This window comes from Protopterus annectens, chromosome 1.part2, assembly GCF_019279795.1.
Source record: "Protopterus annectens isolate FY-2018-M chromosome 1.part2, PAN1.0, whole genome shotgun sequence".
Classification (NCBI taxonomy): Eukaryota; Metazoa; Chordata; order Ceratodontiformes; family Protopteridae; genus Protopterus; species Protopterus annectens.
In genome coordinates this window covers 553,376,875-553,397,618 of record NC_056727.1, presented here as the reverse complement: position 1 = coordinate 553,397,618, position 20,744 = coordinate 553,376,875, and the positions used below count along the sequence as shown (strand labels likewise).

At 41.2% G+C, this 20,744-nt stretch overlaps 1 protein-coding gene across 2 annotated transcripts in view; it reads left to right on the top strand.

The window, feature by feature from the left end:
• Window positions 1-13,334, top strand: part of GINS1 (GINS complex subunit 1) — a 498,875-nt gene extending 485,541 nt beyond the window's left edge. For both annotated transcript variants that reach the window (XM_044057650.1, XM_044057644.1), the window contains exon 7: window positions 12,993-13,334. In XM_044057650.1, the coding sequence (XP_043913585.1) occupies window positions 12,993-13,061 (69 nt within the window). In that variant the 3' untranslated portion in view covers window positions 13,062-13,334. The remainder of the gene's footprint in view (window positions 1-12,992) is intronic.
• Window positions 13,335-20,744: the final 7,410 nt, after the last annotated feature.

The following is a 20,744-nucleotide window of genomic DNA, read 5'->3' as shown; positions in this document are numbered from 1 at the left end:
TGCCTCTCTTTTGAGAACCATGTGTTGACTACTGTCAAGCCATTTGCCAGACAGAAATCTCATTTAACACTATCCTTCCCGTCTCACCTCCAACATTTGCTGTCTACTTGAGGAAAAATCTTGGAATTCTGCTTTGGGTTTAAAAGTATATATGCAAACACTTCCAAGCAAAAATCCTAAATCATCTAGATTTTGTTGCATATGTAGGAGTCGTACATATTTACTCCCATTATTTCCTTATGAATTGCATATCTGATCTCTTCCCAGTCTTTTTTGACATATTCTGATTGATTCCTATCATCATTGTGCAATATTTTACATGCCCTACTAATTCTTCCTTTTTTAGCAGCAGCTTCTGTTCTAGATCCAATTAAAACCTCAGCTAGTGCAGGTTAAGATTCCCCTATTCCTTTCTCTGTACTTTGATGTCAGTCAGTGATAGGAAGGGCAATCACTAGCCTCCAATCCAAATGTCTTCTTGACCGCTTCCCATTCCATTACCTTTCTCTCTCTATTTTTCTCAGTCCCTTGGTTCCTTTGCCAGCTTCCTCCAGCAAATCCCAGCCCCCTCTTGCCTGTTCTCTGTACCCCTAATTGCAGTCATGCCTATCGGCAGGATCTCCTTTCCCATGCAGGTTTAGTTCTTAGCATACTTTATGCTACTTTATGAACATAATGTTCGGTCTTTAATTTCTCCAAGTCTTTTGGGTTTCTGATACCATAACGGGAATAGACCCCACTCCTAAGTCAAAGTATGATTAAGTTCATGATATTAGTATCGTTTCAATCTTTGATGTTAGACAGAAGTGCTCTTCACAGCAACTAGGATGTACCCAGTAATGACTCCTGCAATTCGTTCGGTATTACATGTATTGGTAACATATAGAGTACAATTGTAAATTCTTTTTTATAAGACCCATTGCTGCTACTGCTATTGGAACTGTCTCTGTATACTTCCACATTGCCGTAGTTTCTGCCTGAAAATCCTGATATTTTATAAATGTGTCTCTGTGTAAGACACTGCAGTTTCATTGACTGATGCTACTTTTTTCTTCTTTTCCCAGACTATTATATCTGGTTTTCTCTTCTGTTTGATGGCTCACTTTTTGTTAGACATACTTTTGTATTTCCTCCTAAGCTTTCTTCTCTTTGATGGCTCACCTTTTTTGAGCAAACATTTGTGTTTCCTCCTTAGCCTGTTCTACATCAAAATATGACTGATCCTGTAGGGAAAAAAATATTCTGAAGACGGCTGGATGCAGCAGCTTGAATCTCAAATCTGCCTCTCAACATTCCCTGGTTTGCCAGAATAAATTTGCTTCACTTCTGTCTGGTGTACAGTGAGTAATCATTTTCCAAAAGCACTCTACTGTCTCCAGTTTTTTAATACTTACTCTTCTGCCATAGTTTTGTCAGGATCACTGGTGTGATTGCATCTTTACCAGTACAGGTCTTGGATGCTTTCACATACAATGGATATAAAAAGTTTGCACACCCCTGTTAAAATACCAGGTTTTTGTGATATAAAAAAATGAGACCACAATAAATCATTTCAAAACTCTTCCCACCTTTAATGTGACCTATAACCTGTACAATTGAATTGAAAAACAAACAAATCCGTTAGGGGAAAAAATATAAAAAATAAAAAAACGTACAATACGCAGGTTGCATAAGCATGCACACCCGTAAACTAATACTTTGTTGGGTGTGCACACCCTTAAACTAATACTTTATTGAAGTACGTTTTGATTTAATTACAACATTCAGTGTTCTTGGGTAGGAGTCTATCAGCATGGCACATCTTGACTTGGCAATATTTGCCCACTCTTACTTGCAAAAGCGCTCCAAATCTGTCAGATTGCAAAGGCATCTCTTGTGCACAGCCCTCTTCAGGTCACGCCACAGATTTTCTATTGGATTTAGGTCTGGGCTCTGGCTGGGCCATTCCAAATCTTTAATTTTCTTTTGTTGATTTGGATGTATGCTTGGGGTCATTGTCATATTGAAAGGTGAAATTCCTCTTCAGCTTTCTAGCAGATGCTTGAAGGTTTTGGGCCAAAAGTGACTGGTATTTGAACTGTTCATAATTCCCTCCACCTTGACTAAAGCCCCAGTTCCAGCTGAAGAAAAGCAACCCCAAAGCATGATACTGCCACCACTATGCTTCACCGTGGGTTCTTTTGGTGATGCGAAGTGTTGTTTTTGCACCAAACGTACCTTTTGGAATTGTGGCCAGAAAGACTGGGAGACTTGATATATTGTTTTGCAAAATTTAGCCAGGCCTGGATGTTTTTCTGTGTAAGAAAAAGCTTCTGCCTTGCAACCCTACCCCATAGTCCAGACATATGGAGAATATGGGAGATTGTTGTCACATGTAGTACACAACCAGTACTTGCCAGAAATTTCTGCAGCTCCTTTAGTGTTGCTGTATGTCTCTTGGCAGCCTCCCTGACCAGTTTTCGTCTGGTCTTTTCATCAATTTTGCAGGGGCATCCAGTTTTTAGCAGTGTCACTGTTGTCCCATATTTTCTCCACTTTTTGATGACTGTCTTCACTGTGTTCCATGGTATATCCAATTCTGTGGAAATTTTTTTTATACCCTTCTGACTGATACCTTTCAACAATGAAATCCCTTTGAGGCTTTGTAAGCATCTGTACGAACCATGGCTTTTGCTCTAGCAGGCAACTAAATAAATGTCAGGAAAATCCTACAAGGACAGCTGAATTTTATTTGGGGGTTAATCAGAGTCTCTTTAATTGATGGCAGGTGTGTACCCAAGAAGACTGAATGCTGTAATTAAATCAAAAGGTGCTTCAAGAAAGTACTAGTTTAAGGGTGTGCACACACAACAAAGTATTAGTTTAAGGGTGTGCACACTTATGCAACCAGCGTATTGTACGTTTTTTTATTTTTATATATTTTGTCCCCTAACAGATTTGTTTTCAATTGAATTATACAGGTTATAGGTCACATTAAAGATGGGAAAAGTTTTGAAATGAGTTATTGTAGTCTCATTTTTTTTATATCACAAAAACCTGGCATTTTAACAGGGATGTGTAAACTTTTTATATCCACTGTAGCTAGGTTTAGAGGATGCATGCGATGTACCCTTTCACTTAAATCCTGCTGTGGAATACCAGTCCAGTTGCATATTTGTACTTTCATAAAATTCATACAGCATGTTTCTTTCAGTTTCTCTGGGACAACAGAAAATCTTAGGTTTTCTTTGTGAACTGTGTCCTGTACCATTTTTTTAAAACGTTTTTTTCTTTGTGTACTCTGTCCTGTACCATTTTTTTTAAAATGGCTGTTCTTGAACAGTCTAATCAGCCAGCCTTTTCTTCGTTTCAGTCTCTGATTTTTGCGATTTTATAACTTCATATGACTTGCTTTTTAAAGCTTCTTCCTTTTTTTCCAGCTTTTGAATATACTTCTTCAGTGTTTCATTTATTTTAATCAGCTTTGAGCACATTTGATTTATTTTTCCTTTAAATTACTGGAAGCCATCTCTTGTACCACAGCTGTAGCTTGAACTGCTGTTTTCTATACAGCTGTAAGATTCTTCCCAGTTAGTGTTTTCTCTTCCCCCTTTCTAGCTGATTTTCTTTCAGGCTAAGTTTATTCTATACTGGCATCTAGGCAGTGTACTTACTAGCCAGTAGCTGAATTTTACTAAAACTGTCAGAATATAGTAACCCTTATCTCTCTCTTTTTTCACACTTGCAGAGCTGAAGTTAAGCTGTTGATCAGTGTGCAACCATCTTTGAAGTTGATTCCTTCATGTATTAATTTCCCAGTTGCAACTGTAGGAGTCACATGCCCTTTGTTATGTCTGAATTTCAGGACTTATGCTTCTGGTCTTTTGACCTTTTAGGCATTGGAATTCCCTGTAACTTGCCTCCTAACATTACCTTGTAGTTGTCAAATCTTCAGTAGATCTTGATTTGCAGAAGGTGCTTTTCCTTAGTGGTTAGGAACAATCTAGGAGGCCCAACAGCTAGTCATGCTGTTACAGTCTGCGTGTAATATGTTGTACTTTGACATCAGGTGCACACATTCTTGAGTGAAGGAGCTTCTCAGACAAAATGCAAGTTTGTCTGGTAGAGAGGATAAAAACAGCCATTGAACTCAAAAACTCCCCTGTAGTTAAGCTGATACTGTAAAAATATAGCTTGTATTTTTAACACCACAGATTCATTTTCCCACTTTTTGTTTGAGTGTTTGTGCTGTCAAGGAGTTTCACACAACTGCTTCTTTAAGTTCATGCAAATTCATACGTATTACTTCAGTAATACCGTATAGCCACCTTAGCGTTTGTCACCCTGTTTTTCCTTTGAGTTCAAACTTTCAAGAATGGATTACTACTAAAACCTCATACTAAATGCATCCAAAACTAAATCTATGCTTTTTGGTACTAAACAAAAACTCAGCAAATCCAAGAAAACTTTAACAATCTATGATTGCAACAAATATCCCTTTGAGTTAGTCTAGTATCATGGTCTGTGGTTAGATCCCTCCCTCATCTTCCATTTGCATTTTTATAATGTAGGTAAAAACAATATCCTCTACTTTTCTGGGCAAAAAAATATCCCCTTTCCTCTTACACTCCACCAGATCTGCAATAAAGAAAATAACTCCTACTTGTACAATTCAAATTCAGTCTCCCTCATATCAAAAGCTTATACTAAAAACTCCATCACTATTCAAATACAAGAAAAATATGTAGATTTATTGTATACTTCTAATACTGAACACCATTGCGTAACACCAAAGAGGCAACTGGCTCCCAGTTAACCAAAGAATAGACCTACTCCTAGGATCATAGCTCTTCAAATTACTACATGAACATACTTTCCATCCTTTAACCTCATTAGTAGTAAGACACACCCCCGCATAAAAACTAAGAAACTTGAACCACTCAGGCCTTAAAACACAAATCACACATACCAAGCTGTATGCCTCTGAACATGTGTTCTCAGTTCATGGTCCCAAACTGTGGGAGTCCCTCCCACCTCCAATTAATGACTCATCCTTTTATTTATATTCCATTCTCTATTAAAATCACATTTAATTTATCAAGCAGAATGTACCTAAGGTTACATCACTTAGATCTACTTGAAATCTTCTCCTGTGTAACTCAACCACTAAAATATTTTGCTGCTTTTCATATCTCCAATTTATTTTACTCTAATTGCTCCATTGTTTTGAAACATCTGTGTATATTATAAATGAATACATTGGATTTATTTTGCATTCAGAGCATTGCGTGTTATCGTACTGTGTTTTGTAAAGTTACCCCAGGCTGACACTGAAATTCATCAGAATTAGTCGGTGATCAACCCCGGCAAAAAAATTCAAATAAATATCATTACCTTCTCCAGTGAATCTTGTCTTTGCATAATGTGGAGTTTTATTTTTACTGTTAGAGCTCATGGCAAACAGTGTGGATTTATTTTCTTAAATGTCGACTGGTTTAATCTTCTTGAAGTCCATGGAAGTCTCAAAGTTTTCTCCAAAACCATAATTCAAAAGCATCAGTTTTCTGACACACAGCCTTCCTTATAGTCCAGTTCTAACAGCCATGTTGTTTCTGGGAAAAACACTGGGTTGGGTATACAGATTTTTATAACATTTTTAAATACAGAGTGACAATATACAGTCTTGTCGCAATCATTTTCCAGTCTTGAAACAGTAATTCCATTTTTAGATCCAAGTGTTGCTTCTTGGTCTGCATACAGATTCCTCAGAAGCAAATCAAAGTGATCTGTTATCTCTGTTTCTCTATGAGCTTACCACAGTTTATAGTTCATGCAACCAGAGGCTTGAGTGGTCAGTAAAACAAAAGTAAATATTTTTTTTTGTATTCTTTGCTTTCTTTATTATCCAGTAGGTGTTGGCTGTTTGCTCTCTGCCATCTCTACCTCTTAAAACAAAACATAAATCTGGCAGATATATTGATCTGTATATTGCTGGAATTTGGCTTGCAGGTTCTTAAGCAGTACACTGACAGCATGTGAAGCAAATGAAGTGCAATAATATGAATACTATTTAGTGTTGTCCTTTTGCTGGATTGAAATATAAATCAAATTTGTCCAGTTTAATGACCACTGTTATGTTTTCCAGATTTCCTAGTAAATTATATCTAACAATGTAACGGCATTATTTTGCAGGATTTTAAACAATTTCAGTGGAATTCCATCACTTAGATTTCTAGGCAAATATTAGGCCATTTTAAGCCTAGCTGATTTACATCAAAGGTGGGAATCAAACTCTGTACTTTGTGTCTGCAAGGTAATAACCTTAATCATTATGCCAAACCCCAACCCCTTTTAAAGGACAAGTAGAAGCCTTGGTATATGAACTCATGACCCCCGGTTTACTAGACCAGGGCTCTAACCCTTAGCTCTCAACCAGTCAGAGACAAATCGAGAAATAATCAGCGACAGTCAAGGACACTTTTAAAATATCAGTGGTATTAACTTGAAACATTGGCATATTAAGAAATTGTGAATTAATATGCGTTTTCTGAAGTAAAAGGAGTCAATTATGGCTAGGCTTGTATAGGCCCTAGGGCCGATAGCCTAGTACCATCCTATGAACAACTATGAATATCTCTAATTATTATTTATTAAGTGTAATTCACCACCTTTTCTCCAAAAGGTACCAGTTTTAGGAGGGATTAAGAAGGACAGAGCTAAAATCTGATTCCGAATCGGACAGTTGAGAAGTATGCTTCAACCCCAACACCACTTCCCGCAGCTTTGTTATTATCAAGGCTCTCTAAGACTCATTTGACTTCACTCTCCAGGATGACTGGCTCTAACTCAGAGAGCACACCATCATTTTTATAGTAATTTTAAGAGTCTTCCTTTTATAGTTCTGTATATTTCTGCCACCTCTTTTATAGTAGTTCTATACATTCTTCCCATGTCTTATAGGTTCATAGGTTCATACTAGGCTATCTGCCCTAGGGCATTTATAAGCCTAGCCAGAGTGTGTGTGGCTTTCACCACCCCTTAGGATGAGAATACTATACCCATTAGTTTGCTGTGCCTTTGTCCAGCAGTGACACAGAGATGATTCCCGGGGTAAACCTACGATCTCCCATCCACTCGTCAAGATTTCTCTTGAACAGAGTCAGTGAGGGGCTCTGCCTCACATGGACTGGGATTCTGTTCCATAGTGTAGGGAGTCTCTGGGTGATGAATCTGTCCCTCCAGCACGTCCTATTTATATCCGTGTTGAGGTTTAAGTCTCTTGCGGCTCTGGTGGATTTGGATTTTTGAGGTGGAGCATGACCATTAATTCCGGGTTGGACATGGCCTTGTATGTCAGGCACAGATCACCTCTGAGCAGACGGTATGCGACTGAATAGAGCTGGAGTTTCTTCAGTCGGGCATCGTATGACATATGTTTGAGCCCCTTTATCCTTTTGGTGAGGAACATTTGGGGTCTTTCCAACTGCTGCAGGTGTCTTGTAAGGTACATTCCGAATGGCGTTGTACTCAATCATTGGTCTGATAAGTGAAGAGTACAGGGGTACAATGACCTCTCCTGATCTGGATGTGAATCCCTTCATGATCAGGTGGGCAATGTAGAAGGTCTTCCTAACCACTTTGGCAATGTGAGTGTCAAAAGAGAGGTTACTGTCAACTTGGGTCCCCAGGTCCCTGATGACTTCTTCCGTGTTTAATGGATTACCACCTATGTGGTAATTAGGGGTTACCTTGTTTTTCCCAAAGGGTATGACTATACATTTTTTGGCATTTAGCTTAAGGCCATGGCTCCGGCACCAGTTATCCATTTCTATGAGACCACTCTGGAGGATGTCTGTGTCTGATGGAGTGTCAATTATGGTGCCCAGTTTGCAGTCATCTGCAAATTTTGTCAGCCACAATCCCCCTATGTTTGCCTGCACTTCAGAAAAATAAATGCCGAACAAGAGGGGGCCCAGGACTGAGCCCTGTGGGACACCGCTCGTGACCGGCTTAGAGTCTGACATGGCACCAGCAACTCTAAGTTCTGTCCTTGAGCCAGTTTGCAACCCATCTTATGACATATGGGTTTACATCTAAGCTGGTGAGCTTTTCTATGATGCCCGAGTGGGGTATTGTGTTGAACGCTTTTGCTAGGTCAAGGTAGGCTGTGTGAACTGCCTTACCCTCATCAATGGCCTTAGTGACTGTTTCGAAAAAGTCGACCAAGTTCAAGAGGCAGGATCTGCCCTTGACAAAGCCAAATTGGGTAGGATCCAGTGTCTGTAGGTCCCCGATGTCTTTATTTATGAGTTCCATTATGATCCTCTCCATAGCTTTGCAGACAAGGCTCGTCAAGCTTATGGGGCGGTAATTTCCAGGGTCCGTTGAAGCACCGCCTTTGTGGAGTGGGACCACAGTTGCCGTACGCCATTCTTTGGGTATGTATCCTGTAGTAAGGCTAAGATTAAACAGCAGCCTTATGTGTGGGTTTAGTTCCTCATTGAGTTCGTGTAGCACACAGCTGGGGACACCGTCCGGTCCCATTGATGCTGTGTTTTTTGCTTTAGAGAGAGCAGCTCTCACCTGAGCATCTGAGATGTTTGGGAGGCTAGACTCTGGTGGGGATAGATATTTCTCCTTTTGGGGGGGGAGGGAGGGGAGAAATTTGCACTGAACCTGTCTGCCAGTATGTTGGCAATGTCTGTGGGTTCAGTGATTTTTTTATCATTTTGGACTAATTCTGAGCTTATCTGGGAGTTTCCACCCAGGTTTCTAACATAGCTAAAGAAGGCCTTATGATTGTCTTTTGTGTCATTAGCGATTTTTCTCTCAAAGTTGGCCTTGGATGATTTTATGAGTGATCGTAGTTTTTGCTAGTATTGATCAGAGATGCCTTCCCTTTTAGGGATTTTGCTCTGTCATGTAGTAGCTTTCTCCTCTTGTTGTAGAGTTTGTTTATGGCTGGGGTCCACCAGACCGGGCGCCTGCCTTTGGTGGAAAGGGTCTTGATTTTATTAGGGATTGCTTGATCCATACATTCCTGGAGGTGCTCATAGAAGGCATTTGTAAGGGTTTCAGCAGCGTGGGTTGTGGTTTCCACTGGCTCGGGGACCTTGAAGGATACCACTCCAGTCTTAAGAAGTGTGAAGTTTGCTTTTGAGAAGTTCTTCACTGTGGTCTTTTTTGCTGGGGGTGGGGCGGGATGTGGATCTCCAATGAGATTAATTTATGGTCTGATCTCACCAATGAGGGATATACTTCCGGTGTGGAGCATTTTGTCCCCATGTTTGTGATGATCAGGTCTAGTATATTTTCTCCTCTTGTGGGAATGGTGACTAGTTGTTCCATAGCATTTGAGTTTATGAACTCCAGGAACCTTTGGGCTAGGGTGTTGGGGCTTGAGTAATGTTCCCAGTCTATGTTTGGGTAGTTGAAGTCACCCAGTATGATGGTGTTTGGAGAGACATTCATACTCTCCAGTGTCTTCAGGAAGGCTGTGTGGGTTTCCTGAGTTTGAGAAGGTGGTCTGTAGCATGCTACAAACTGTAGGGCAGTTTTACCTATGGTTAATTGCACCTGGATGGTCTCCGATGCTTTGTGCGTTGCCACTAACCTGGAGGTGTGGGTATCCTTTATGAATATGGATACTCCCCCTCCTTTTGTGGTTCGGTCCGGATTTTGGGGCCGGAACGCATGATATGAGGTATAACCTGATAGTGCTGGGGTGCTCTCAGGAGCCTTGAACCAGGTTTCAGTCACAGCACAGACATCGATGTTCTCCATACTGAGGAGGGCTTCGAGGGCGTGCATCTTGAGGTTTAGACTTCTGGCATTGAGCAGTATTACCCTTAGTTTTTCTCCATTTTTGTTTTCTAGGGCGGTAGGTTTATCATTTGAGCCTTGCCTAAAAAAGGCACTATGGGGGTGGCAAGAGCCTTTGCCAATATCCGGAAGCCCATTCTTCTTAATATCTTCTGCTTTCTGAAAGTCCCTCCTATCTTTATCTTTTATTGTGCCTGTTTTTACATGGAGGTTTCCCTTAACAACACCAATTTCTTGATGAAATAAGGATAAGAGATTTAAGTATCTTCCAGTTCTTTGCCGTGCTCATTTAAACATGCCCCCTTATCTCTCTCTTTTTTTTTTTAATTTTTTTGTCTCATCTTGTTGTGTCACTGTCTATTTCTCTGCATTCAGTGTAATGTATTATTCTCTCTTTTCCTCTTGTTCTCTTTGCTCAGCCACTTTTTTTGTAAGAAATTTTTTATTAATTTGACATATTTGCTCAGTCACTTCTGAAGCCTCTACAGGTGACGATATCCATGTATAAAGCCATCTCTTAGGTTGTTGAAAGAAATTTCATATTTTAGCATGTCATTCATATTTTAATTTTATGTCCGGTTCGATTCTCAGCTAGAGCGTCTTCTGCATGGAGACATGCGTGAATGGGCGTACCTTCGTTGAAGGTTGTGCGTCAAGGCTGGTAACTCAGCACGTAAAAAATCAACTACCAATCATTAGCGGACCGGAGTTCCGCTGTGGCTACCCCTAACCGGGAAAAGCCGAAAGACACAACAACAACCAATACAGCATGGATCTGAAAAAAAGCTTTTTTGTATATGTGAATGGGATAAGTGTGTGTGTAACTACTTGAATTCCACTTCTCAGCACATTGAATGTAATTTCTAGAAGCAAAGACCATGTTGAATCTGAATTTAAAAAGTCACAGCAAAGATTTTAAGAGACATTGTACCCTGCATTTTATTTTGCCAAGTATTCGTGTGGACAGTACTGCAGAGTGAGTAGAAATTATGGTATACTAGCTGAACAGGAATGCAGTGGAATGATCAGAAAGTTTGTAAGTATATGGTATGAAAATTAGATAAGTGAGAGTGAGCAGACATAGCCAGTTAAGGAGCTGCAATCTTACTTCCAAAATGTTCCAGCTGCTGCCTTCAAGGCAGGTAGAGCAATGCCACTGTGTAGAGAGTACAGCTTAACAAACAGGCATGAAAGGTTTTAGAAATCTGGAAGTGCCTCTGGGCCTGTAAAACAAAGAGGTCAGAAAGTGATAGCCAGCATTATCTGTAACAAAATGGTTATATATTTGATATGCAGAGCTAGTCTAGTGCTAGTTTGTTTGAGTGTGCAGGACTGTGGACTGAGAGGACAGCTCAGTAAAGTATTTAGATAGGGTATGCAAAAGAGACATAATGGGGAGGTTTGTCAATTGTATGGACTTGCTGTTATGAATTGTCATTTACTGAATGACATTTCTTTTCGAAAGCATCAGTTTTGAATCAGTATCTTTGCAAACGTAAATATATGTTAATTCCACTATCACACAATCCAGAGAAACAAAGATGTTCCATTTATTTGCAGAACCAAATATTCCTATTTAATGTGACTAAGTCACTTTGTAGTTAGAATATTAAGTTAGAGGGTGGGGAGTGCATGGGTCCTGGGTCCTGACCCATTACAAAAACACGGAGAGGCTAGACATTTGCCAAAGTGTTAGAATTGAAAAGTTGCTTTTCTGGCTTTATTCAGATTCCTGACATGGAATATGTTTTTTAAAGTAAATGACTGCACTCCTGCTAAAACTGGTAATGTAATGGTATTGTAATAGTGGCGAGTCCAACAGGAGCGAAGATGGTTCCATTAATTAATTCAGGAGATTCAAAAAGAATATGCATCTGTTGGCAGACAACTCAGAACTGCAAAATTTCTTACATTTGATTTTGTTTATGCTGTTCACATAGTGATTCCTAAAGTTGTTGAGCTGTCGGTAGCTGTACAGACGATCTTTAAAACTGCACATGCTTTATCTGTTGTTTTTCAAAGAACACATCTGTTGGGCAAACCTGGGGGTCTTTGTAATGGATTTTTCCAAATGTGAATCCATATGGTTTGAGATTAAGGAAGAACAGAGTAACTACATGTTTGTGGTTAGCTCAGAAAATTGTGCTTAGAGAGGCATTTTACCTCAGAAAATCAAAGCTAAGAGCAAGTAACAAGCTTCTTCCTGTAGTTCTAAGTTTAAATCCCTCATGTTTCCATTTGCATAGAACAAGCTGCACAACACAGAGATCCTTATAGAAGCCCCATTACCCAGATGAACCATATTTTGATTAGCATCCCAGCAGCTGGAGGAGACAGCTGAGGAGAGAGAGAACGAGGGTGGAGTTTGCTCACTTCTTCCATAGAAGGAGGATAGGAAGCATATACACCTTAAGGTGTGCAGTCTGCCTACAATCCTTGGTGGTCATTGAAGATGGACAGATACTTCTGCCTACAGTGGGGTCTGGGGACTGTGGGATACAATTACTCAAGGAACACTGCACATCTAAACCTTGTGACCTTGAAAGCATGCACATCCAAACAGTTAAGCTTAAAGGAAAAATCCTTCTGATGGTTTTTATGGTGACTGAAACACCACAGCCATGTTCGTACCTAATAAAGGCAAGCAAATGGGTGATGGCAGCTACAGCAGTGACTTATTGGGTCAGTAGGCAGTGAGGAGCGAGAAAAAAATCACCATTTGCCACCTTTGTGCCTGTGGGTGAGTCACTTAACCAGATAGTGTCCCTTGATCACCCCTGAAAAGAATCACTTTTTCCTATTGAGTTTTACACAGCTAATTAAAAGAAAGAATGAAAAAGGAGGGAGAGAGACCTAGTGTATGCTAATAAGAGCTCTTCGGTTAAGCTAGTTATGATCTCTTGCATGTGGTTCCCTCTGGCATGTTAGAAAATAAATGCAGTAAAGCAGTATAATTGTATAAGTTACTCACAGAGCACCTGCTGTTGAAAGCTGTCTGTGAAGTTCACCATATACATTGTTTCCTTTGTGCATGTTTTTGTAAGCATTCTTTTTAGAAATAAATGCTTTTGAAACACTTGGCCAAGTAAGTCATATTTTTTTTTATTTTGCAAATTCAGCAAAATTGAAAACTGTGTGTGTCACTGTTGCTGTTTGATGATGATAAATTATTTATTTTATTTTTTTTTTAGCATTTTTTACCCAGATGGAAATGTGAACAACTTATCCGACAAGGGGTGCTGGAGCATGTTTTGTCCTAATGAAACTTGCCAGAGATTGAAGCCAACATAGTTTCTAGCTTTTCCCACCAAACTGTTTCAAAATGTATATATTGTAAAATAATATTTAAGTGTTTGTATTTCTTAGCCATTTAGTATAAACATTGTAGATATTTTGGAATTTTTTTTATAGCAGGTTTGCAGTAATTATAAAAGCCTATGATAAAAATCATACTGTTAGAGAAGGCAGTACTGTATCATTAAGAGAGGATTCAGAGATGTTTGCAATAAAAATATAGCTGTCTTACAAAATAATGACCATAGTGTAGATGTGTTCTTCCATCTAGCCGAAAGGTGATAATGGGAAAATGGTGAACATGTTTTAGTTTTTACAACTACAAACAGTACTGATGGAGAAGCAGGTGAATCTACATGGAGTGAGAGTAACCAAAGAGCTCAATTTTATACATCTAGTCTGTGAATAGAGCTGTCAAATGCTATTGTTCAGACTGTAAATGAACTGCAAAAGTCATGCAGTAAAATTTGATAGCCAGGATTCTGTTTAGAAACAGCGATAGCTTAAATGCTGGTTCTGATTAAGGAAAGGCCAGAGAGAGCCACGTTTGTAACTTCAAAGACTGACATGCAAAAATTAGATTATGGTATTATGAATGGAGCAATGCAAAAGCAAGTACTTATCAATGCCAGTTTTTTCTGCATATCTTTCTCATAGTAGCACTAATCGTGAGCCTTCTGTTAACCATTTGAACTATGTCTCTTCATTTTGTATGTCACGGGAGGCTATTTTTCCAGGCAGGCAGCCATCAGGTTTATTACTTGCCCGAATCTCCACTATTCTCATGGCAGGCCTGATGAGAACAAATGCACACACACACACACACTTTTCATGCATGTATAGTCTTGGTTATAGTGCACCAGTTTGGTGTGTGAATTCACATCACATTTTTAATGTTGCTTACTACAACACCCAAGCCCACTATGTGTCAGTATTATAGGAAACTGGGTTGCGTCCCTCTATGCAGGATAAATGAGTTGGCATTGGCTTTTCACTGCCATCATTCTTGTCTGCATCGTACAGGATTTTATAGTAGTCAGTCTGGGTGGCTTCGGTCATGAACAGGGCTGTGTTGTCTATGCCAGGAAACCAGCATAGTGCTGTTTTTTTTTTTTTTTTTTTTTATCATTGATGGATTACAACAAAATTACAGGAATGAAGCAAAAAGAGAAGTATTATACAACGACCTCCCATTAATATTCCAAAACGTGCACACTGATCGGTCAGCGTGCACTTTGTAAATCAGAGTTATAGCAATGGAAAAAGGTCCAGTCGCCTGGACTTTTTCCATTAGTATAACTCTTTACAGCAACAGAGAATGCAAGATCTCCGTTGCTTTTTACAACCTGTCTCGCTATGCTAAATGAGTTTAACACAGTGAGACAGCTTTAAAAAAAGTAACCGAGATCTTCCTATCTCCGTTGCTTTTTTTAAAGGTGTCTCGCTATGTTAAATGGGTTTAACACAGTGAGACAGCTTTAAAAAAGTAACCGAGATCTTCCTATCTCCGTTGCTTTTTTTAAAGGTGTCTCCCTATGTTAAATGGGTTTAACATAGCGAGACAGCTTTAAAAAAGGCAATGCAGATTCTCTGTTGCTTTTTTTAAAGCTGTCTCGCTATGTTAAACTCCTTTAACATAGCGAGACAGTTTGTAAAAAGCAACGGAAATCTTGCTTTCTCTGTTGCTTTTGCCCACGGCTCTGATGGACTGCATAAGCATACACATGCACAGTACATCAGAACTGCCGCAGAATACTAGACAGCTGCCGAAGGGCAGCAAGGAGGCATTATGCAATGCCATCATTTAAGAAAAGTAATTTGTTTTCTTAAATAATGTCATTGTATAATAGCAATAACCCACTTCTGGGTGTGGGTAATGCTGGATTTACCCACGGTTGTCTTTGTTTGGCCACTCTGGCTTCACCCTTGTGACCAAACCACACCAACCATGGGTAAATCCAGCATTACCCACACCCAGGTGTGGGTTATTGCTATATTATATAACAGCAAGTTTAGGTAACATGTTCATTTATGTTTATCTGTATTCCTGCATTCCCTCCTGTCTCTCTGATTTTATTCCCATCCTCTGTAGTTTTGCCAAACTGTAAGATAACCACAACCACTACACCTTGGTAGTTTTTCTGCCTACATTTACTTGCATATCAACTTGTTCCTGCTACACATTCTGTTTTCACTGATGCTCCCTACAGCCACCACATACACTACTCTGTACATTTATTGTATTTTATTTGCATGGTAACATTGTATGAATTTAAAACATAATTTTATGATTAGTGTTGGAAAGCTGTTGTGAATACAGGCTTAAATCCCAGCAAAAGCACTGTGAAAATTGTCTAAGTTATATTCACACATGTTCTACCAGTGCAAAAGTTTAATTTTCTCCTGGTTATTAAAAGTAAGATCAATGTTTTAGAATTTTAGCTCTACCATCAAGAACCCTGCTTGATGGCTCAGTTTTTGGGTTTTTCCTGTCCATGCATTTAGCGTGATTTTCTGAGAGTTCCAACAATTAGAGACAGAAGCTCATGATTATGTATATTTTCTAAGAATGAAGTCACTGAGAGATCAATCCCCCCCCTCCCCCCCAATATCTACTTAGATGGTCTTTTATTTGATTCACTGTCTTCTGAAGTGGGTGAATACTTTGCTGGGAAGGTGGGCAGTGATGAAGTAGTTCCCTCTTAAAACTCTTTAACAGGAGAGAGAAGACCCCTCCCCATGGGAGATGATCTTTCTCACTGTCTATGTTCCACTCTTCGAACAAGAAGAAAATTACCTTGGAGTCTTAGGCACAAGGCCAAGTCATCCCCATTAACCCCTATGTGTGCCTCAGCTGAGCACCCATAGGGGCTCGTTGTTGTGTGGCCAGAGATTTAGCATGCTCATCCTGAGTGTTTTCCTGGTTCCAGGCCCTTGAGAGAACTCTGTGTATATTTTTGTATGGGGTGGTCCACTTGTTTCTATTGTCTCCTGCTGATTCCTTGCTTTCCTTTCCTTCCTCCATGGCTTTTTCTTTCCTTAGAAGTGGTGGAGATTGCTCAACTCAGTGAGGAGGTCTTCCCATCATCTTTTGGTGTCTTGGCTCCCTTTCTCCCTCATGGCTGAATGGGGTAGAGACTTCTGGGATGCTCTTCTCCATCTTTCTGGAGTTTTTCTCTGGGATTCCATCTGAGACTTTGGTTAGGCATCATCCCTCATTGACGGGAGTTGTCCTCTGTGGTCTTACAATCTCCAGACCCTACAGGTATTACCTACTGTGGCTGACGCCTTTAGGAAGAGATCCCCTCTTTATCCCTTTGTAAAGGTATAACTAGTGAGTTGCCTTGTTTGAAATTCTTGACACTGGAGCTTCCTGTGAAGGAAACCTCCTGAATGCAGTCCAGTGGCATGACTAAGGGTTTTTTTTTTTTGCAGAGTTCTTCCTGGTTTTGCCCAGGTTCTATCTTTTTTCTTTGTTGGAAGTTTGTGTTCATCATGGCTGTCCCTTCCCTTGCAAAGGCTAGGGTCACCTAAACTTGAACACTTGGAGGTAGATACAGCACAGGCTCTGTTTTACCTGGTATTTTACTGCTATTTTTATTCCTGTCCCTTCCGTAGAGAGCTTACAGCAGTCTTGCATTGTAGGTTGGCTTCGGTACTTGTAGTAGCTGGGGCATATCCATTGCAAGTTTGAAATAACAGTTCAAGCTTAAAAATGAAGCCAAGTTTTTTTGAGATTTTTCATTGAATCCATGGATTTCATGATGATCCATCAAACAAAATTTGTTTGGACAATATTTTGAAAGCATAGTGTTGAAAGCCATTTTTATTGCACCATGAAATAAGCTTTTTTTTGTAGTTGGGCAAGCCCCACCAAATCCCCACTTGTGGGGGATACCACAGAGACTTCTATTCATACTACATCACTTGTTTAGGCCCAGACAGCGACATCCCCCGTTGCCAGTTCTGTGCCCTCTTTAACACGAGAATCATTCATCATAGAGCTCTTATTATAGCCAGATATTTTCGTCTTCCATCTTCGCATTCTGAAATGGTGTCAGTCAGCCAGCAATCTGTAGACATTCTGAAAAAACGTAAGGATAAAGAGACAGACCACACAAGGCTAAGCCTTCCAACAACTCTACCACTAAGCAGGTCGTCATTTCTCCGAAATTCATTGAGGTAGGTGCCTTCACAGCCCCTGATGCCCATTTTGATACCTTCGCAGGCCTCTACTGCAGAAATCTTCATCTTCCGAGCTTTTGGTTGTCTCTGCCTTGGTTGGGTCCATAGCCGCGATGCAGGCACCGGCTTCCGAGGAGGTTTTTCGCTCTACCGAATCTAGACAAAAAAGTCTTCTCATCCGACTGCAGTTTCTATCAGACCGATGGATACTCTTAGGCCTAGAAACAAGGCCACTCCTAAGAAAACTACCTCTAGTCACCATTTTACTCCTGCTCCACCACCTCAAGGTCAAATACTTAAAATGACGGAGAATCTTATCACCCTTATCAGGGGTAGTCTGGCCACAACTTCTAAAAGGAAAACGGACTTTTCTTATGAAATACTGACAGAACAGGATTCTGAGGAGTCTGATTATTCAGATTTTGAAGAGGAACAGCAACCTCTGACTGCTTATGAGGACTCGTATGCAGAGGAATCCATTCCTTCTGCCTCCCCACCAGAAGATCTTTCCTTTGGGGAAACCCTTCACACCCTCAGGAAACATTTCCACTGGGAATTCCAGGATTTCCCTCAGTTTAAGAAAAGACTAAGAGAGTTTCTAGACCTGCCCCAGCACAGACCCTTGGCCATCCCTCCAGTCTTGGAGGAGGTGGATCTTGTCTTTTATGAATCCAGCTTCGCTCTTGATGCCCTCCCACCTGCTCCCAGAAAACCTGACCAGTATTAGAGTACTGGATTCTCACAAATACCTGTACAGAAATCCTGCTGCAGACCTGGAGGTCATTACACAGGGACCAAAAAGAGCTAAGGCTAGTTCTGCAAAGAATCCTATTCCTTCTGACAAGGACTCCAGAGCTCTGGGCAGATGGGGTAAAGAAGTATACACCTCTGCAACCTTAGCTATCAGAGCACTCAAGTCAGTTCCACATGTTAAAATATCAGCAACACAGTTAGGAACTATTAAAACAAAAGATTTCAACCTTTCCTGACCATGCCAATTTGAGAGAGTTAGCAGATTTAATGCACTCTGCTTGTCAAGTGTCAAAACACTCATTACACTGTGGATATGATGCCCTAGAAGCCTCAAGGAGGGCAGCAGTGTCATGAGCTGTCATTAAGAGACATGCATGGTTGAAGGGACAACCTCTCCCTGATCATGTCAAGTCTAAATTACTTGATGTACCTTTGGATAAGAACCGCTTGTTTGGAGTAAAAGCAGAAGAGGTGCATAAAAAGATGGAAGACAAAGCAAAATCTATGCAAACAGTAAAATATTTCTTTCAGGTGCAACCTCCTAGGTTCAGCAGGAATTTTCTCTCAAAGCACTGGTCCTTTCCTGCACCTGAAGTTCAGAAACTAGTACCAGGCTAACTGCCCTTGTGGGCCATTCCAAGCCCAGCCAATTATCTCATGTGAGAACCAAACCCTGCACCTTGTGTCCATAAGTCAAATACCCAAGCCACTATGCCAACCTCCCACCCCACCCAAGCCACTATGCCAGTGTAGCAGACAGGGGCAAGGTAAGTCCCGCATGGACAGACCACCCAGACTCCTATCCCAGGGACAGCAGAACCAAACAGTGGACCACTTCTGCTCCAAAGGCAGGGAGTTCTAAGCCATCCCTCTATGGCAAAAACTCTCAATGACTCCCTCTCCCCGCCTCTGCCCTCTTTAAACTCAAAAGAAACTAGGAGGGAAGGCTCTCCCTCTGCAAAGAAAAGTGGCTTTCTGTAATAAAGGACCAGTGGGTCTTAAAGATCATGTTTCATAGATACAAATTCTCCAACGGACTCCCAATTCCAAAAGGGTACCCAGACTTTCCTCCAAATCAGTGGGCAGAGGAATTGAAACAAGTCAAAACTCTCATATCACAAGGGGCAGTAGAACCTGTCCCCTCAGATCAAACAGGCAAAGGCATCTGAAGTAGTTTACTTCGTTTGATTTTCAACCTGTGGGATACCAGATCCATATCAGATCCGAGCCAGCAATCTCACTAGCATCTGCTCCAAGCTCCTCTTCTTACCCATAATACACCTCCACTACCTTCCAACCCCCAGACCTCGTTTGCTGCAGCTAGTCAAAGCATCATGGTCTCCAGAGCTCCAAGTAGTAAGTGGGTTTTTGAAAGTTTTTAGAAGCCTTTTTCTCTCTAACTTTTAGGATAGTGGTTAGCATAGGTTCCCCTTCTCCTCCCCTCGCTTGGTGCATCATGTAATTACACTTTATTGTTGTTTAGCTTAGTTGGTTAGTGTACTTGCTTCCCCTCCCCCCTCAGTGTGCTCTGTGTGAATGGAGAGTGGTTTTCAGTGGAAAAACTAATTTCCTTTTCTTACTTGTTTTCCGTGTTTGTCTGAATGACTGATAAGCCTGTATTTAAAAGGTGCACTGAGTAAGGCCATAAGTTGTCCCCAGCAGATGGCCACACTCTTTGTGTAATGTGCTTGGGCGTTGCCCATCTAAGTACAGACTGCTCTATATGCGCGGGTTTTAACCCACGTGCAGTCAAGGACAGGAAGGCTAAGTTGGCCCTGAAAGGCCTTCTTCCCACTTTTGAGGTGGTTTCCTCATCCTCTGCTTCGGTCACAGCAGCTGCTGTAGCTGCCTCTTCTTCCTCTCTTGCCCTTGCTTCTCCCCCCTTCCAGGCTGGGACTCAACCTTCCATTTTAAAGCCTGCAGAAGTGGAGCAGAAAAGGGGCAGAGAGAAGGAGAGAGAGCCTAAATCCAAGACTGAAAAACGTAAGAGGTCCCTGGACCTCCCTACACCTGCTAAGAGTCATAGGATCAGTGACTCCCCTTGGATCCGATCTCCGAGATTTTCCCCGGAGCCAGAGGAGACACGCTGTACATGTAGGGCCTCTGTTCCCTGACCTGCAAGGTCTGGGTCCGTGACCTTGCCGAGGTCCACGCGGTCCTTATCGTTAGTCGACATGGATAAAATGATGAGGAGGTTAATTCTTACTCTGAGCCAGATGAGGGTCTTGGCAGTCCCCTCTCCCTTAGGAGGGGGGAGTTCGCTTCCCTTTTTTACACCAATTTCTCCTTCTCCAATCCGTCCACCGGGTTTGGAGTACTCTGGTCCGAGGATGGCTTTAGTCAGGGGGTCTGCACCAGCAGTACCTGCTTCCTCTATGTCGACAGCTGTCTGGAGCATGTTGGATCTGATCAGTTCGGAACTGGAGCTTGGGTGTCTGATCCGAGGGAGCGGAACCTTTTTCATTGGCTCGGGCTTTGTCGGGCCAAGTCCCCTCCCTTGGAGCTTCGTCCGCTTCAGGCCTGGCTCTGATTCTCTCGTCAGACCCGGGGAGACCGGCTTCCTTATTGGTTCCCCAGGAGGTTCGTTCTCCCTTGGCATTCAACGTGGTAGAAAGAGTTCTCTCCACTGGATCGAGACCTCTGACTATCCCCTCTGACTCTTCCCGACCCCCTCTGCTCTTTCTACGAATCCCATCATTTTACCAGAGGGA